We start from the raw sequence: 20,128 nt of genomic DNA, 5'->3' as shown, positions 1-20,128 counted from the left end.
GATATCAGAAGACCTAGTTCCAGACCCAGTTCTAGAACAAGGAACCTGTTGGGAGTCACATAGCTAAAATGTGTGTGACTCCCAGAAAGTTCCTTGTTCTCTTTGAACCTCCATCTTCCCATCTGCAATTTGGGGGAGCTGGAATAATTGATCCCCAAAGTCCAGCATTTTCTGAGGCCTCAGGTTGCCAGCGGGTTCTGATGGGAGTAAGGTGTTTGGGGGGACTTGCAGGCCTTGTGAGAAGTGAGGCCTAGGGGGTCCTAGCTACCCAAGGTGCGTAAATGGTGAGCTGTGCCTTCTCACACAAGGAGCCTACGCTATGCAGCATGGACCACGCTGGGTGGAAGGCTGCCTCCAAAGAGTGATTCTTAGAAATCTTGAACCAGAGCAAGGCTGACCAGCCTCCCACATGCATATGTATGACAGCATTCTTCACATTCCACCCAAGATCTCCATGCTAAAGCAGCCCCACACACTATTCCTGGAAAGGTAAGCGTGGATGGAGAAATGAAAGCTTCTCATGGCCATCAACACACACATTTCTATTCATTCCAGAAGCATGTATTGAGCACCTGCTGTATAGCAGGCACTATTCTAAGTGCCGGAGATCCAGCAGTGATAGACAAGTTCCTTCCCTCTTGGAGTTGACAGTTCTAATCCAAAGCTTTGGAGGGCAGTGACCATCTCCATCTTGTCAATATCAAAGCATTAATAGCCCCCTCCACACAGGTGTTAGGTATCTGTAGACAGAAAATGTCCATGTATCCTTTGCAATAATTCTAAATATCCCCCACAAGTTGGGGACCTCAAATCTGTATATAACATCATCTCTGCTAAAGCACTCTGTCATCAGATATACCTGAGGGCCTGAGTCTAGCCAAAGAGCCCCCCAGGACCTTGAAAATTTAATTCTCTTGCTTTATCTTTAAAAGCACTTAAGTTTTGAATTCCACTCCAAACATGTGTGTGTGTTTGTTTTAATAATATAAAAATGTTCCAAATTATTCCCCAGTTGTTACTGGTCTCCTCACCACAAATTACCAACCACTGAGTAAAATGCTCCAGGAAATAAACAATGTGGCTCTTCGCATGCCACTGTCACACAGCCAAGGACTGTGAGCACACCCATTTGAGAAGCAGGTCTCCAAAGGAATGGCTTGGACAGGAGAGGCGTAATGCATCCCCCACGCCTCACGGGTACAACCATGTCTAAAGGAATTGCTCCCCTGAGTGAAAGCATCTAAAAACCTCCCACCCGAGTTATTCCTCCCCAAACCGCATTTCTGTTCCCTGGCAAGAGAATTCTTCCTGTATTCACAGATGCACGTACTCAATACAGAGATCCAGAAGAGATAAAAAATAAAAAGAGATCATGTCAGACCTGGATGACCTTAGCGCTGGTCTGACCTCTTCGTTGTATAGACAGGAGGAAGCTTTGCAAAGCCAGGACTGACTGGAGTCTAACCACTAACAGCAATTGTTAGAAACCTTCCTCACTTGCCTCCATCACCTGTTTGCCAGGCAGCTGCCATGGCCTAGGAGGCCCTGAGAGGCCAAGGTGGACCAGGGGCTCTTTGTGCTGGCTCTGGGCTCTCTTCTGACTCTGCCTTCCTGACATTTTACTGCAAGTCTCCTAAATTCTCTTCTCTTACGCTATACAAAGGTAGAGACCCTTTGCCCCCGCCCTGAAGCAATTCACTGTCTGATAAGCAGAGGCAGGAGCAAGGCAAGTAGTAGAATCCAGGGCTTGACTGCACTCTACCTAGACCAAAGGCCTTTACCCCGGGTGGCCCTGGGCAGTAGTTCTGCAGGACTGAGGGACGGTGGGAAGCCAAGATGCTCCCCCAGGGCCAGGCTAGGAAAAGCGGCTCCTGGGTGAAGGTCCTGCTTTCATCCCAGAAACTTCACCCTGCCTTCCTCCCTCAACATGTTCGAGCCACACTCAGGCTGTCTCTTCCATCCTCTCCTCATTCTGTTTCTCTGTATCTGGAACATTCCAATCCTCTTCCAGCCCATCAGCCCCACCTCCTTTCCTGGCTAAATCTGTTCACCCCTCAGATCTCATCTTAAATCTCATTCCTTGGGGAGACTCTCCTGACACCCTGGTACAGATGAGAGGGTCCTGGCACGTGCTTTCATAGCTCCCATTGCGCTAACATTTTCTACCATTTATAAACATAAAGAGTCTTTTTGTACAATCCTTTATTTAGCATCAATGTCCCCCATTAGACTATAGGATCCTAGAGGGCAAGCAGCAAGCCTACCTTGCTTTTCATTTTCTGCCTAGGATATCACACATTGCTTGTATTCACTTTTATATTACATAAAACTGGGTGAACAAATGGATGAATGAGAAAGCCCCCAGGTTACAACAGGCAGAATGGCCATTTCTACCAAGGGCAGAAACTCTGGAATGAATTCGATCCCACCCACTTTGCAAAGTCCTTGTTTAGCTATGTTTCACTTTCCCCACATCAGATTATGATTGTTTATCTCCCTCCACTGGAAGGTCAATGATTCTAAACTCCAAACACAAATGACATGGTCCTGGCCCTTCCCGTGCTCAGTGAGATGGACTTACAAATGAGTTCTCACCCCTGATGGAATAAACCCGATACAAGCAATGCTGAGAGAGGACACAGGACAGCTTAGGCACAACATCAGCTAGCACTGAGATGGAACCTTGTTACTGGCCACTCCCCTTCATTAAGGGCTTTCCGTGTGCCAGGCACTGTGCTAAGAGCTTGGGGCATTATTTTATTTATAGTTTCCTTGCTCTACAGATGAGGAAACTGAGGTTTCAAAAGGATTAGTACATTGTCCAAGGTCACCAACTGATACATGCAGAGCCTGGAACCAGGCCAGCTCTATCTGACTGTCCAGATTCAGCACTTGCCCACCAAGCTACACAGCACTGCAGCTTACACTTGAGTGCCACACACATCACCTGGGGGCCTGGTTAAGGTACAGATCTGATGCTGTGGGTCTAGATCTGATGCTGTGGGTCTAGATCTGATGCTGTGGGTCTGAGGCAGGATTTGGGACCCTGTATTTCTTTTCTTTTTTTTCTTTTTTCTTTTTGAAACAGAGTCTCCCTTTGTCACTCAGGCTGCGGTTCATTCAGTGGTGTGACCTCGGCTCACTGCAGCCTTAACCTCCTGGGCTCAAGCGATCCTCCCACCTCAGGGTACCAAGTAGCTGGGACTACAGGCACATGTCACCACATTGGCTAATTTTTTCATTTTTTATAGAGATGGGATCTCACTATGGTGCCCAGGCTGGTCTCAAACTCCTGGCCTCAAGCAATCACCCTACCTTGGCCTCCCAAAGTGCTGGGATTGCAGGTGTGAGCCACTGTGCCCAGCCTTGGGACTCTGTTTCTAATGAGCTCCTGGATGATGCCCATGCTGCTGGTCCAGGGACCACAGTTTAAGCAACAAGTCTATCAAGGTGAAAATGCAAAGGAGGATTTCCATAGGGCAGGCTGAGGAACAGCGCAAGCAAAGGCTTGGAGAAGGGAACAAGCATGGTCAATTCAGAGACCAGCAAGCAGTTCAGGGTGGTAGAGCCAGGGCACGGGGAGGGATGTGAGCGGAGAAGAGGCCTTAAACTGCAACCCAAGGAGTGTGGAATGTATTGTGCATCACGGAAAGCATGGAAGGGTTTTGAGAGGGGATGTGACATGATGGGACCTGTATTTTAGACAAGCTGCTCTGACTCACAGTGAGAAGCTATGCTAGAGGACAGAGATGGGAGATCCTGCTGGCCAGGGAGCTGCTGTAGCAACCCATCAGAAAGAAGTAGCACAGGCCTGAAGCCAGGTAGGGCAAGAAGATAGAAGGGAGAGGTTGCATGCAACAGACATTGCAAGGGCAGAATTAATTTTTTTTTTTTTTTTATGGCAAGGTCTCACTCTGTTGCCCAGGCTGAAGTACACTGGCACAATCACAGCTCACTGCAGCCTCATTTCTAAGAGTGGTTCCATTTGAGACTGTGTTGGAATGGTATGCAGCTCAGTTTATGTCTGTGCTCAGCTCCTGTCATCTCTGCACTGTTGCTCTAGTTCATGGAATGGCTGAGAAATTTTTCATAACTTGGAAAGAGTACTGTAGCTTTGTTTTAAAGAAATTAATTCTGGCTGGGCATGGTGGTCTCCTGGGCTCAAGTGATCGATCCTCCTGCCTCAGCCTCCTGAGTAGCTGGGACTACAGGTTCATGCCACCACACCCAGATCATTTTAGGTTTTTTTTGTTTGTTTGTTTGTTTGTTTGTTTGTTTGTTTGTTTGTAGAGACAGGGTCTCGTTTGCCCTAGGCTGGTCTCGAACTCCTGGCTTCAAGAGATCCTCCCACCTCAGCTTCCCGAAGTGCTGAGATTACAGGTGTGAGCCACCCTGTCTGGCCAGAATTAATTTCTTTAAAACAAAGCTACAGTACTCTTTCCAGGTATGAAAAATTTCTCAGCCATTCCATGAACTAAAGCAACAATGCAGAGATGACAGGAGCTGAGCGCAGATATAAACTGAGCTGCATACCATTCCAATACAGTCTCAAATGGAACCACTCTTAGAAATGGGGCGCATCAGCCACGGCTTCCAATCCAGCCACCCTATCTCCATGATAAGCCAGCCTTTTCCTCACTTTGCGGATTGAGTATCTGAGTCCAGAGAATGGAAGGGACTTGGCAAAGCTCCTGTGACCAGGCCTAGAACCAAGGAATCCGAGCCACTAAACCAGTGCGGGGCATCTTAGAGAACTTCCCTCCACCGAGAAAATGAAGACATTCAGTTGCAATTTGATATTAGCCCACACTTGCAAATATTAAACAAATAAAGCCACTTCATTCCTTAATGAAAGCTCACATCCTAAAAGGGGAGGGGAAGACCCTGAAATGGAGCCATCTACTGCAGACAGTTAGACCTGAAATAAAATTAGAAAATATGTCACATGGAAAAACTCTGCAGTGAGAAATGGTTTCTTCCACCCCTCCTTTTTTTCTTTCCATGGGAGAGTGAGTAATTTGGCATTTTAACTAGACAGGGGGAATGAGCAGCTGTAGTCTCTGTTTTGTACCAAATACACACAGTTGCTGGGCAGTTTTGTATCCCACTTTGTGAATGGGATGACAGTGAAGGATGTGCTCAGCAGTGAGATGAACAGGGCTGAGCAGAGCTGAGCCGAATCACTGCCACCAACTGCCACGAAGTGTGGCCAAATTGAACTCAGATATCCTAGAATGTTCATGCTAACGATGCTTTTAGAATTGCCTTTCCAACCCCTTCATTTCCCAGATGGGGAAACTGAGGCCCAGAGAGGTACAGTGATTTGCCCACAGCAGAAGAAGAGCAAAGGATTGTTAAGGCTGAGGCTCTGGGAGAGTCTCTACCATGTCCCGCGCTGTTGCCATAGTTGCCTCCGGCATGTCATGGGCTCCTCCGTGGCTGGTGGCAACCTGAACGTAATAGGGTTCTACTGGGTTATTACTTCAAAAGGCATTGCCTGACTACTGGCCAGGGGCCAGGCACAGGGCTAGGTGCTGGTGGTACAGAGAACAACCCTAGCCAGGTGTGATGGTGCCTGTACCAGGAGTTTGAGACCAGCCTGGGCAACACAGTGAAACCCCATCTCTTAAAAAAAGAAAAAAAAAAAAAGAAGGTAGAAAAATTATTCAGGCATGGTGGCGCACACCTGCAGTCCCAGCTACTTGAGAGGCTGAGCTGGAGGACCACTTAAGCCCAGGGAGGTCAAGGCTGCAGTGAGCTGTGATTGCACCACTGCACCCCAGGCTGGGCAACAGAGTGAGAACCTGTCTCACACACACACACACACACACAGAGAGAGAGAGAGAGAGAGAGAGAGAAATAACCCTAGTCTGGTTTTTTCAGAGTGCCCCTTCCCATACTCTAGCTACTCTGGAGGCTCTGTTGGTTTGAGATCAGGGTGTGGGAAGGGATATTCTGGGAGATGAGGCCAGGACAGCACTTGGTGGAACTTCAGAGGGCCTCAAATGCCACACTAAGGAGTAGAAGGCTGTATTTATCTTCCAATGCTGCTATAACAAACTACCACAAACTTAGTGGTTTACATCAACACAAGTTTTTTTATCTTACAGTTCTGGAGGTTAGAAGTCCAACACAGGTCTTACTGAGATAAAAATTAAGGTATCAGCAGATCATGCTTCTTTCTGGAAGCTTTAAGGGAAAATCAGTTTCCTTGCCTTTTGCAGCTTCCAGAGGCTGCCTGCATTCCTTGGCTTGCGGCCCCTTCCTCTATTTTCAAAACTAGCAAACAAGGATGCTCAAGTCCTCTCACACAACACCACTCTGATTTCCTCTGCCTCCGTTTTCCACTTTTGAGGACCCTTGTGATGATATTGGGCCCAACCAGATAATCTGAGATAATCTCCCTCATTTCAAGTCAGCTGATTATCAACCTTAATTCCATCTGCAGCCTAACTCCCTTTGCTATAGAACCTAATGGAGTCACATATCCTGGGGGTTCGGCTGTGGGTCCTTCAGAGGGCCATGACCCTGCCTACCACAGATGGTGATCGTGGGAAGATGGCAAAGGGTTCTAAGCAGGGAGCAACACAATCAGAGCTGGTTTAGAGTGTTGCTCAAATGTTAAAAGTACACGTGAATCACCGAGGATCTTGTTAAAATGTGATCCTCAGTCCCCTAGATGGTGTGATTCTGATTTATGAGTTCTGGAGGTGAAGCCAGAGATTCTGCATTTCTGCCAAGTTCCCAGGTCATGCTGATGCTGCTGGTCCATGGACCACACGTAGCAAGAAGCTAGAAGCAAGAAGATTGAGTAGCAAGAAGCTAGAAGATTACTGTGGCTGCAGTGTGGAGGATGGGTTCTAGGGTGGAGAGGATGGAGGCTGGGAGACAGACCTGTGTGCTGATGTCAAGTTGTAATTGAATTTCTTCATTTCACAAGGCTGTGGTGAGAATTTCATATATTAAATACACACACAGATACACATACATATATATAAAAGTATATATAAAATGTATATTATATAAAACATATACATACACACACAGAGATGTGTGTATGTGGATATATGTGTGTGTATATATAACATATATGTATATCCTATATATTAAAACTTAAAACAGCACCTGGCACATAAAAAGCACTATATAATTATTAGCACAGATCATACTGTTTTTTGGTTGTTGTTGTTTTTTGTTTGTTTTTGTTTTTGAGATGGGGCCTTTCTCTGTCACCCAGGCTGGAATGTAGTGGCGTGATCTCGGCTCACTGCCACCTCTGCCTCCTGGGCTCAAGAGATTCTCCTGCCTTAGCCTCCCAAGTAGCTGGGACCACAGGCGTGCACCACCATGCCTGCCTAATTTTTGTATTTTTAGTAGAGGCGAGATTTTGTCATGTTGGCTGGGCTGGTCTCAAACTCCTGACCTCAGGTGATCCATCTGCCTTGGCCTCCCAAAGTGCGGGGATTATAGGCGTGAGCCACCGTACCCCAGCCATACTCTTGGTATTTTCTTAGGTTCACGTGAAGCATCAGAGCACTGGCCTGAGAGTAAGGATACCTGGTTCTAGATCTGGCTCTCCTGCCAACTTGAACTGTGACCATGAGCTAGTCACTTTCCCTCTCTGAGCTAGACAATCAAGTCAGAACTAGCCAGCCACTAAGATTGTAGTTGGAGGGGAGAAGCAGCTGGCTGGGCCTATTTCAGAAGTTCTGTGTGTAATGCTGTTGAACTTGCAAGAACTTGGGTTCAGCTCGTCATCAGCTAGAATCTCTACTCTATGTTCTGTGGGATGAAATGGTTGTAACTTTCCTATGCCAGAAAAAGCACAGCTTAACTTTTCTTTCATGAAACATTCTATTCTTGACATATATACTATAGGCAGTGCCTACTCTCACCCTGCTCCAGCCCCATCATCCTGCACAGTGGATGGCTGCAGGGTGGTCTTTCAGTGTGGCTGGAGGCGCACATAGACTTTGCTGGTCAAAGGTTCATAATGCTGGGTTTTCACTAAGATCTCCACAGTCCCAGGCTTTGAATGATTCATTCATTAACTTATTCAAATGCTCATTGTGTCCATTTAGTGCCATGTCAGATGCTGGGGAAACATGGATAAATAAAAACGGCTTCCTGCCCTCAAGGAACCCACAGTGATGTGGGAGCAGGGAACTAAGGAGGCATTGAACTGATCACCAGTGACAGGCCTGATGCTCACTAATCCTTAGAGTAGGAATTGCCCTAATTTACAGATAAGGAAGACAAGAAGTCCCTCTCCGGGACTCAGCATCACCACCTTTGAAAGGAAGCAGTTGGACTGCATTGGTTGTTCTCAGCCTTGGCTGCATCTTAGACTCCACCCCGGAGATTTTCAAACGTGCTGCTGTCTGGACCTTATCTCAGATGTATGAAGAATCCCTGAAGAGCTGGAGGACTGGGCACCAGGCCCCCTTGGAATCCCCAAAATGATTCCAAGGTACTGGAGGCCTGACGACCACTAAGGTCCTGATGACATGAGCTCTCACATTCTGATTTCCTGAAAAACACTCTTTTAGCCCTTCCACAGACACGTGCAAAATGGATGAATGAAGGAGAAGAGTGGAGAGGGAGGGTGGGAGGGGCCCTCAGCTCGTTTGAGTAAGGCCACCATTTGGAGAAGGATGCTGGCACTGTTCCCTTACCTTTTGTCATTTGCTCCTTTCGGGTTAGAGACACAGCAGTAGTAGACAAGGCAGGGTGGGCTTGGCGTTCTCATATGCTGTTGCAGGGAGTATAAATTATTATTGCCTTTCTGAACAATGCAACAAAAGCCTTAAAAACGGGCATGCACTAGACCCAACTATTTGTTTTAGGAAATTGTGCTGTGCTAGGAAATAATTGCAGAAGTAGTCAAATACAACGCTACAAGACTACGATCGTCACAATAGTGTTCATAATAGTGAGCAATGAGAAACAGCCTAAAAGTTTAATTACAGGACAACCAAACAATGAAATACTATTACAAAGACAAAAAATATCAGAGAAGAGTATTTAATGTTCCAGAGAAGGTGTCTAGATGATTGTTAAGGGGGAAAAACCCATCAACTAAATACTAAATGCAATGTACAGAATGTTCTGTTCATATTATGATCTATGTACATACTTAGGGGTGGAAAATAAACTTGAAACACAGTTCATCAAATGCTAGCAGGGTTTATCCTTGAGTCACATGATAATATGTGATCTTTTTAAACTCCTCTTTTTGGCCCCAGTTTTCATAATAACTATGTATTATTTTATTACTAATTTTTTAAATGTTATTGAAAAAATGAATCTCTTACAAACACTTCTCACATCCCTCTGCCTCTCCCATCTCCTGGTGGAAATGGACATCCCTACTTTGGCAGTGCAGCTGCTTGCTTACACTATGTTAGGAAACTCAGGACAAGCTCCTTAGCATGCAAGCCAGCTTCCACACACTATCTCTATTACTGGACTATGAGTCCCTCCAGGATGGGCACTGAGTCTAATGCGGCTCTTCAGCCATCCTGCCACCCACTCCAGAGAGTGCCTGGGACAGCATGAAGCCAGGAATAATAGGAGGAAGACAGACATCTGTAAGAGTAGCCATAATACAGAACAGACAGACCATTTTGAAGACTTCAACAGAAATTCCCTTTGGGAGGAAGCTAGTCACAAAAGACTGCCTAGATGGGAGGGGGGTTTTAAGCTGGGCCGCATTTGAGTCCCTCAGTGATGGGAAGAGTAACTCTTAGAGAGGCTTAAGGCCAGGCTGTTGCCTGCAAGCCAGACTCCAGCCAAGCTCTCTAAACCCAGAAAGGGGTTCCCTGGCATCTAGGGGTCCTGGTCACTTGAGAGAGATACCAGGGCCCTCAGAATAGTTTTTTGCCCTGTTCAGTCCTTTAAATCACCCATGGCATGCAACAAATATGAACTGGAGTGGATTGGATTTGGTTGGGTTGGGATGGTTTGGGTTGGATTGGATTAGGTTGGGTTGGGTTGGGTTCGATTTGGTTGAGTTTGATTAGGTTGTATTGGATTAGGTGGGTTGAATTGGATTAGGTTGAGTTGGGTTGGATAGGGTTGGGTTGGGTTGAGTTTGGTTATAATGGGGCTAAAGAGTGAGCTGCATTCATTAGGTGACCAGGGCCCCCTGTCTCTCTCATTAGATGTTGACCGGTATCTGCTCTAACCCTAGACTTTTCCTCTCTGTGGTTTGGATAGAGCAGAAGAAGGTAATCAGCCAGCAAACCTGGCTCCTCCCAACACCTCTGATACCACCTCAGCTCCCCTGGGTGCTTTGTTGACAGCAATAGGTCATACCCCACAATCTGATGTTCTGACTTTGAGGTCTTATTTGCTTATCCATTCTCCACACTAGACATTAATGCCTTAAACTGAGTCTTATTGTAAGATTGCCTCCTTTTTACAACCTCACCTACCCACTACCACTGGTGTACTCCCATTATCTAATCATATCATGCAGAAATTGTGGAATAAGCCAACCTATACTAAAGAATTCATGGCTTAATGAAGGAGGCAGGCAGGGGTAACTTCTCTTACCAGACTGTAAAACACAACACAAAGTAACAATCATCAAAATTGTGTGGATTTAAAATGACATACACATGTTAGCACAAGAAAGTGATCAGTAGTACAGAGATACCAGAAATAAAAGTATATCATTAAAAGAAAAAATATTATATGATAAGATATCACACAACAATGATGGGCAGTACAATGATGGGGCAATAGCTCACACTTTAATTAGTACTTTGGGAAAACCTGGGGACCACTTTGGAAAAGAACTGGCTTTAGATTATACCCTAATTTGGCCAGGTGTGGTGGCTCATGCCTGTAATCCCAGCACTTTGGGAGGCCAAGTTGGGAGGATTGTTTGAGCCCAGGAGTTCAAGACCAGCCTGGGCAACATAGCGAGACCCTATCTTAAAAAAAGAGAGATTATATCCTAATCTATGGTTCATTTTAAGTGATCAAGCTGTAGATATTAAAAGAAAACTGGAAAATCAACTTAATATTTAGCTAGAAGAAAAAAGATAAATGCACAACTTTTGACAAACTGAGGCAATCAGGAATAAGATGAGTAGAGAGAAGCTGGAAAATAAATTTTTATCCAATTAATGTAATAAGAAAGATAAAGAGAAAATTAACATTAGTGTGAATTCCAGCCTAACTAGTTATTACTCTATTGAAGAAAACGACAGCCCTATAATGTTTCCTGAGTACTCAGTCAAGGTCACCCTACGGCTGACAAAGCCATGGAAGAATTGGGATGACTTATGCACCACAGAGAACATAGTAAGTTGGTGCATTAGACCACAGGCTAGACTGACCCCTTCATTCCTTCTTTGATTCATTGAAAAAGTATGCTGAGTACCCACTTCATGCCAGTCCCTGCACCTGGGATCCCTGTTCCAGGATTCAGAGTTGGACAGGGCCATCCCTGCCTCGTAGAACTTCCCATTTAGCAGTTAGGGAGGCAGGCAACTAATCCGTGGTCACAGTACAGTCTGAGAAGCCCTGAGACCAAGAGATGCTCATGATGCCTGGGAGAGGAGAGACAGCTTCCCAGAGCAGAATCTTAGAAGGATGATTTGGGGGTCGCCAGGTACTGTGGGGGAAAGGCATTTTTAAAATGGTACTGGTAGCCAGGTGGAGTGGCTCACACCTGTAATCCCAGCACTTTGGGAGGTCAAGAAGGGTGAATTGCTTGAAGCCAGGAGTTTTAGACCAGCCTGGGCAACACAGCAAAACTCTATGTCTACAAAAAATTTTTAAATTAGCTGGGTATGAGAATATGTAATCCAGCTATTCAGGAGGCTGAGGAAGGAGGATCCCTTGAGCCCAGGACTTTGAGGCTTCAGTGAGCTAAGATTGTACCACTGCACTACAGCCTGGGCAACAAAGAAGACCCTGTCCCAAAAAATAATAATAAAATAAAAATGGCACTAGCCTACACAAAAGCACAGATGTGGGACATTGCATGTCTCATTCAGAAGCCTGCCAGTGATTTGATGTGAGCTGAAGTCCATAGGGACTTAGTGTTAGTGGAGGAAGGCAGGGTCCTCTGGGGCCAGAAGCATGACTCCATCTCAGGTACAATGAGAACCCAGTGAGGGCAATTAAACTAGGAAGCATCATGATTGAATAAGAAAAATCCATCTAAATACATAGTAAGAACTGTTCAAGCAGTCCTGTTCTTTGAAGGGTGAGTTCATTGGGGGCAAATATTGCCAAAGGAAATAATCCAAAAGGAAAAGGCCATTTGTCTGAAGATGTCCCAGCAGCACTATTTATAATAATGACAAATGGCTAAAGTCCAGCTCTGGACAAAGTGGCTAGCTCTAGACAATTGTCCTTTGGGAGATGGAGACTACAGGCCAATGAGGCAAAACTTCAGGTGTGACTTCTACCCACATCTCTCTCACTCAGAAAAGCACGTCAGACTGCCAGGGAGTGGGGTGGTTAGAGGGAAGTTCTGCACTGCTCTGATTCATATGCTTCCCATTAAATCAGGATTTCTCCAGAGAAGATAGTGGCCAAGAAGTACTTGAAAAGATGCGCAACGTCATTTGTCATTAGAAAATTGCAAATAGGCCAGGCACAGTGGCTCACGCCTGTAATCCCAGCACTTTGGGAGGCCGAGGCGGGCGGATCATGAGGTCAGGAGTTCAAGACCAGCCTGACCAATATGGTGAAACTCCATCTCTACTAAAAATACAAAAATGAGCCGGGCATGCCTGTAGTCTCAGCTACTTGGGAGGCTAAGGCAGGAGAATCGTTTGAACCTGGGAGGTGGAGGTTGCAGTGAGCCAAGATGAGCCACCAACTCCAGCCTGGGCGACAGAGTGAGACTCTGTCAAAAAAAAGAAAGAAAGAAAGAAGGAAGGAAGGAAGGAAGGAAAGAAGGAGAGAGAAAGAAGGAAAGAAAGAAAGAGAAAAATTGCAAATAAAAACCACAATGAGATGACATTTTATATCCACTAAAATGGCTATAATTTTAAAAACTGAAAACAAGCATTGGCGATGATGTACAAAATTAAAGCCCTCATACATTGCTGGTGGGGATGAAAACATGGTGCAGCCACTGTGGAAAACAGTTTGGGGGTTCCTCATACTTGAAACACAGAATTATCATATGACCAGAAATTCTGCTCCTAGGTATAAAGAAGTAGAAACAGGCCATCAAACATCCAAACACTTGTATGCAAATGTTCAGAGCAGCACTATTCACAAAAACCAAAAGGTAGAAATAACCCAAATGTCCATCAACAAATGAATGGAAAAACAAAATGTGGTATATACATACAATGGAATATGAAAAAGGCATGAAGTCATAAAAAGGCATGAAGTAGTGACACAGGATACAATATGAGTGAACCATGAAAACTTTATGTTAAATGGAAGAAGTCAGACACAATAGGTCATATACTGTATGATTCCATTTTCATGAAATATCTAGAATAGGCAAGTCCATACAGGCAGAAAGTAGTTTAGTGACTGCCTGAAGCTGGGAAAAGGGGGGAATGAGGAGCAATTGATTAATGGGCATAGAGATTTCTTTTGGGGTGATGAAAATGTTTTGGAAGTTGATAGAGATGTTGATTGCACAATATTGTGAAGGTACTAAATGACACTGAATTGTACACTTCAAAATGGTTAATGTTATATAATGTAAATTTCACCTCAATAAAAAGTAAGTCTGGATATCTAAATGGTCAATAAACATATGCAAAGGTGATTAATTTAACAATGAGGAAAATGGAAATTAAGGCTACAGTAAGATCAAATATGCACCCATTAGAAATGCTAAAGTTAAGCTCAGTGACAAGACCAAGTGCTGATGAGGATGTGAAGAAATGGAGGCCCTCATTTCTTGGTAGCTGTGTAGATCTGTACAACCATTTAGAAGACATGCTGGCATTGTCTACTCAGTTGGGGGATATGCACACTCTGATTCAGCACTCCACTCCTAGGTATAGAACCAACAGAAATTCATGCACATGTGCACTGACAGAAATGTACAAGAATGTTCAGAGCGACACTATTACATTAGCCCAAAATGGAAACAACCCAAATGTTGGAGAAGAATGGATAAGTAATATATGCTATGCTAATGCAATGGACTATTATACAGCAATGGCAATGAACTACAGCCACATACAGCAGCATGAATAAATCTCAAACACTTATTATTCATTGAAAGAATCAGACACGAAAGAATAGATTCTGCATTTAAAAAGTTCAAAATCGAGTAAAACAGAACTTCAGAATTTCGGGATACACACTTAGATAGTAAAGCTATTTTTAAAAAGCAAGAAAGTGATGACTATTAATGTCAAGGTAATGGTTACCTCAGAGGGAAAGAAGGGAAAATAAAACCACAGCAAAGGGGTTCAGGAGAGCTTCTGGGGATTATCCTATATCTTCATCTGGATTACATGTTTGCTCTGTGATACATGATTGTACTGTACCTTTAGCATTCACTTTTCTGAATGGATGTTGTATTTCACAATAAAACAGTTTAAACACAAGCAAATAATTTGCAATCATCAACACTTTATTAGCAAAAGCAAATTATTTGTGACACCACCATCCCTACCTGGACAATAGCCCCCTTATCTTCTAAAATATTGGGTATTCCAATGACACTGAAACTTTACCAGAAAAAGGAGGGATTGGTGCTGTCCTCCAGCTCAACCTTGACCACTGGAGGTACAAGAGGCCATGTGGGTGACACCCACTGACAAGTGTCTCTCTTTTTTTTTGAGGCGGAGTCTCCCTCTGTTGCCAGGCTGGAGTGCAGTGGCGCAATCTTAGCTCACTGCAACCTCCGACTCCCAGGTTCAAGCTATTCTCCTGCCTCAGCCTCCCGAGTAGCTGGGACTACAGGCACCTGCCACCACGCCTGGCTAATTTTTTGTATTTTTAGTAGAGACAGGGTTTCACTGTGTTAGCTAGGATGGTCTCGATCCCCTGACCTCATGATCTGCCCGTCCTGGCCTCCTAAAGTGCTGGGATTACAGGTGTGAGCCACTGCGCCCGGCCGACAAGTGTCTCCTTAAACAGGATGGTGTAGAAGGATGGGATTGGCTGCACACAGGACATTCTGGATGGTAGATGAGAAGACTTCAGGAAAAATGGCTTTACAGTTGTCTGTGGCCCTTTCTTTCTTCCTGTGAACTATGACCCCTTTGGGGCAGCTCTGTGCCCAAATCCTTTCTGTACCCAGCCAGCATGAGGGCCAGCACAGAATGGGTTTGTTGAACTAAACTATGTGAAATAATCAAACCTCAAACTAGAAAAATATTATTTTGTTTTATTTCCCAACATTTTAAATTAGGACTACAGAGATGAGTGACTCTTGCCTCTCCACTTCATAGATGGGAAAACAGGCTCAGAGTGGGAAAAGCAACTCATCTAAGTTCACGGAGGAAGTCAGTGATTGGAACCCAGGTTTTCCAATACCTGAACTTGTGCTGTTTTAGGGCATGCAGGATATCAGGAAGTTTACAAAGACCCACTTTTTAACAGATCAACTATCTGCAAAAAAGCCATATGCCTATGTTCTACCCCTACCTGAGGAGCCCTGTCCTGGGCCCACAATGGCATTTAGGGATGGTAGGGAGAGTCGATCCAGAGGCCTGGAGGTGCAGGCGGAACTCTGGACCCATTTTCTGAGAGAATCAATGCCCTAAGAGGCCGGCAGCTTTTAAGTTGTGAGCTGTGTGCCAGCTCTGTACCAGGCTGGCTAGGAACCCCACCTTGAAGCCCCACCAGATCTGGGGCCTAGATGCTCTGGGAAAATGCATTCTTTTATTTAAGAAGCAGCTTTATTGAGGCATAGCTTACATTCCATAAAATTCACCCATTTTAAATGTATAGTTAGATTATTTTAGTAAATTTATAGAGTTGCACAACTACCACCACAATCCAGTTTTAGAACATTCCCCAAAATGTTTCCTCATGCCCCTTTGCAGTCAATCTCTGCTTCTGTTTTCTGTCTCTGTAGTTCTGCCTTTACAGAAATCTCATATATAGGGACTCTTACAATGTATTGCATTTTAATGTCTGGCTTCTTTCACTTAGCTTAATGGTATTAAGGTTTAGCCATGTTGTTGTAGCATTGATCAATACTTCATTCCTTTTTATTGCTGAGTAGTATTCCATTAAATGGATACACCTCATTTGTTTATCTATTCACCAGCTAATGGTGAATTTAACCTTATTCCAGTTTTGGCCATTATGAATAATGCTACTATGAACATACATATGAGTTTTTGGGTGGACATATGCTTTCCTTTCCCTTAAGTAGATACTTAGGAGTGGAAGTGCTAGACTGTAGGGTAAGTACATATTTAACATTTTAAGAAACTGCCAAATCGTTGGGAACATGTATTTCCTCCCATAACAGCCCACTTACAAACATGCTTTCAGAAGCCACCCCACTTAAGCATACAGCGTAGTGGTTACAAGTGCAGATTCTGGAGTCAGACCCTCTGGGCTCAAATTGTGCTTATATTACTGAAGGCTACATGCCCTTGGGCAAATGACTGTGCCTCAGTTTCCCCATCTGTAAAAGGGGATAAGACATGGAGTTATTGTGATGATTGACTGAGCTCATTCATGGCAGGGCACTTAGAACACCGCTGGTTCATAGTGCTATGAAGTCTTGGCGATTGCTTTTTATAGCCAGTTGAGCAGTGGCCCTATGGAAGGAACAGCACCAGCCCTGAAGTTCACAGATGTGAGAGGACTATTATGGATCTACCCAGTTACAGTCATGTGGCCTTGAGGAAGTCACATCCCCTCTGTAGGACAGAGCCCAATTTAGTTCTCAGCACTGCTGGGTGGTGATTCCAGGGACTTGGTGAAGGTGACATTGTGCTTTGAAGACTGCACAATGCCATGCAGACACAATGGACTCACGTTACAATTGTGACATTCAGATTGTGGGGTTCATTGGAGACCATGGAGCCCTTAAAGCCTTTTCCATCCATGAAGCTCCTCTAACTGCACACTAGGATGGTTGAGAGCAAGGACTCTGGAGTCAGACTGTGTGGTTCAAATCCCACCCCAGCCACTTAGAAGTCTTGTGACTTTGGACCCCTGTTTCTTCATTTGAAAAACAGAGATAGTAACTGTTCTCAGTCCCCACCTCCTGGAGTGGTTGTAAGGATTGGATGAATGAAATGTGAACATGTTCACACCTCCACCTGGATATACAAAGTGTTTTATAAGCATTAGGGATATTAAATTGCATTAAAAATTCAGTTTGCAGGAGGATAGTTTACATTTTTAGGAATCGTTTCATATCCCCAAAGGGGCACTGAAAACCTATCAGTTGCAAATGGCCCTCCTTAGACCCTTCTCAGTTCCTGAAGGTTTGCTGGCCCTCCCTTTTTACATTATAAATGGGAATAGGACTTCCTTTGTGTTAGAAACAACAGCCCTGACACTGAGGGATCCCAGCGACACACACAGGAGGAGAAAGAAACACCAAAGTTCCTATCCCCAGATCCGTCTTCCTTTTGGGAAACTGGAAGTTGCAGCAAAGTTCACAAAAGACCATGGAACCCAAAGTTGTCCTCTGCCACTGAGTTGGCAGGGCCCTATATCATATGCAAAATTGCAACTTTCTGACATGAGCCATGGGGCTGAGAAGCTAAAACTATACTCCAGCTGCCCTTTGATCTGCAACAAATGCCAGGCTGGAAGCTCTGGCAGGAAAAGCTATCATCGGATTTGGGTCTTGTTGCCCAGGAGACAATGGGCTGTCTTGGGCTTCTTCAGGCAAACAAAGAGTTAACCAAGGCCACCTTCTCAATCCCGTTTCCTTTGGGCCGACTAGAGGTTGTTTCCTAGACTTTCTGCTCCCTTATTCAATTGAAGCTGTGTACTAATCCCCCAAATTCAAAGGGGAAGGGGTCAGAAGCTATAGAAAGCATGGCTCTTCTGCAAAACTGCATGGAGAAAGAGCTGAGCAAGAGCAAGAGCCTACAGACCTGGATTCAAGTCCTGGCTTTTGGACTGGCCACTTTCTAAGCTTCTCTCAATCTCAATGTTATAAAAATACCTGCATTGTGATGGGATTAATAGAAGCACAAACCTCAGCACCGTGCAATATACCCTTGTAAAAAACCACACATGACCACTCCCTGAATCTAAAATAAAAATAAAAATACCTGCATTGCTTTCCAACACATAGTTACTGCAAGAATCAAGCAGTAATTTCTATCACTTATTTTGTGCCTAGTATGTACTGGAATCATGGAAAGCACATTATTTCTAATTTCTCTAATATTCACAGCATTTCTAGGAAGGTAAAATGGTCTAATTAATCGCCTTTTTTAGATGGGGAAACTGAGGCACAGAGCAATGAAATCCATTGCCCAAGATCACTCAGCCAGCCACAATTCAAACCCAGGCAGTCTGACCTTAACCGAGGCCCATTTTAACTGAGGTCTGCTTTAACTTATATCTTACTATTCAGCCAACCGCCTGAGTTCTGCTGGAGAAACTGAGGCCCGGGGAACGGAAGGGATCAGATCACTGGCTTCCAGGCCACAGCTCTTTCCACCACCGGTGGAGCCACTGCCCATGATAGACGTGACCGCTTAGGTAACTCAGAGCTGGGTTAAGCATCCGAGCAATTCAGTTCCGTTATTTCTTGAGCAGCAAAAGCTCCAGATGTCCCTCCCGGTGTTCATGCTTCGCACCTGTGTGCGGAGAGGCACCAGACCTGCCCTTACCAGAAGCCAGCCAGCACGCACAACCTAAGCGCTGGCGCTGGGTGCGCTGAGGCTGTTGGCGTTGGCGCTGGCGCTGCCGCTGTTTCCGAAGTCCCTCTCTGCCTAAGATTGGAGGCTCCGCACCCAGCTCAGACATCTCGGGGGCCCAGACAGCGCTCCAATCGCCCCAGCTGCCCAGGGATCCCATTCACAGCTATAACCCCTGCACTGCCAGGAGGTAGCCGCCCGCGGGACCGCCAGTGCGCACGGAGTGGCAAGACTCCCTTTTATGTCCAGGAATGAGGCACGCATCGCAGCCGCGTCCGCCGCCAAAACCGACTTCCCCCACGGGCGCGGAGGCAGCTGGTGCCACCCTCCGACCGAGTTGCCTACCTGTAGCAGCGCGGGTCTGGGTGACGGCAGGGAGGGGCGTGGAGACCGAGAGCAGCATCAGCAGACACCAGCACTGCCCGTTGTTCCTCCTGCAAGATGTGCCCGAGGGAGAAAAGGTGAGGCGGGCAAGAGTATTGGAGGGGCCCGGGACGCGAGGAAGCAGAGAAGCGAGTCTTACCTTGGTGCCATCTCGCGGGTCCGCGGAGCCCCGGAAGGCGCGCGGCGAGTCGAGCAGAGCGTTGGAGCTCAGCGGAGGACGAAGGGTCGCTGAGCGCAGGCCGCCGCGCTCGCCCTTCCTGCAGGGAACAAAGGCGGAGCTCGGCAGCGGCGGCGGCGGGCAGAATCCCGGCTCCTGGCCCGCGCCCTGAGTCACCCGCGCTCTGAAACCCGACTCCGCCGCGCCCTGCGCTCCCCCGCGCGCTGCGCCCCACCTCGGGCGGCGGCGGCGCACTCACGCCCCGGGGATACCGGCCGCCCCGGCCTCCTCCCCACGCCCCTTTCCCCCTCGACGGACGTGCGCTCCCCTCTGCTGCCTCCACCCGCGGCTGCCTTATGTAAGCTGCGAGGAAAGCCCCGCGCCCGCGTTCGTTGGGGCAAGCGGGATGGGCTCCCTCCCGCCCTTAAGTCTGTCCTGTCGGGGCTGACCCGCAAGAAAGCACTCTTTCACAGCCGCCGAGGGAATCCTCTCCACAGCTCAGGGAGGCTGGAATCAGTGATTTCCTTATATGATGGACAAGGAGACTGAGGCTCAGAGAGGTGGAGCGTATGTCCCAAAGTCCCAAGCTGCACTGAGCTCCGAGATGCTGTGACCCACCCTGCACGCCTGACACATGGACCGACTTGAATGCCCAGGAGTGGACCTGCCTAGGGGCCATAAGTGATACATACAACTAAATGCAGCAGAGATAGTCCTAATAAAATTTTTAATGTACTTTCCTCCCTGTCTATACCTTGCCTGCCCCCTTCATCAGAATGTAAGCTCCAGGAGG

General features: G+C 46.1%; 1 protein-coding gene across 3 annotated transcripts in view; it reads right to left on the bottom strand.

The window, feature by feature from the left end:
* The window catches only part of COL15A1 (collagen type XV alpha 1 chain), a 127,325-nt gene extending 107,738 nt beyond the window's left edge, over nucleotides 1-19,587 (bottom strand). For 2 of the 3 annotated variants that reach the window (XM_002820027.6, XM_024252595.3), the window contains exons 1-2: nucleotides 19,318-19,523; nucleotides 19,140-19,228 (exon numbers count right to left, since the gene is read on the bottom strand). In XM_002820027.6, coding sequence (XP_002820073.4) covers nucleotides 19,140-19,228; nucleotides 19,318-19,328 — 100 coding nt within the window. In that variant the 5' untranslated portion in view covers nucleotides 19,329-19,523. Of the gene's footprint in view, nucleotides 1-19,139; nucleotides 19,229-19,317 lie in introns of all 3 variants that reach the window. The other variant, XM_024252596.3, reaches the window with a different exon arrangement.
* Nucleotides 19,588-20,128: the final 541 nt, after the last annotated feature.

Source organism: Pongo abelii, chromosome 13 (genome assembly GCF_028885655.2).
Source record: "Pongo abelii isolate AG06213 chromosome 13, NHGRI_mPonAbe1-v2.0_pri, whole genome shotgun sequence".
In the NCBI taxonomy this organism is placed as follows: Eukaryota; Metazoa; Chordata; class Mammalia; order Primates; family Hominidae; genus Pongo; species Pongo abelii.
Note: the sequence above shows the minus strand (reverse complement) of the source record. Positions and strands in the feature narration are given on the sequence as shown.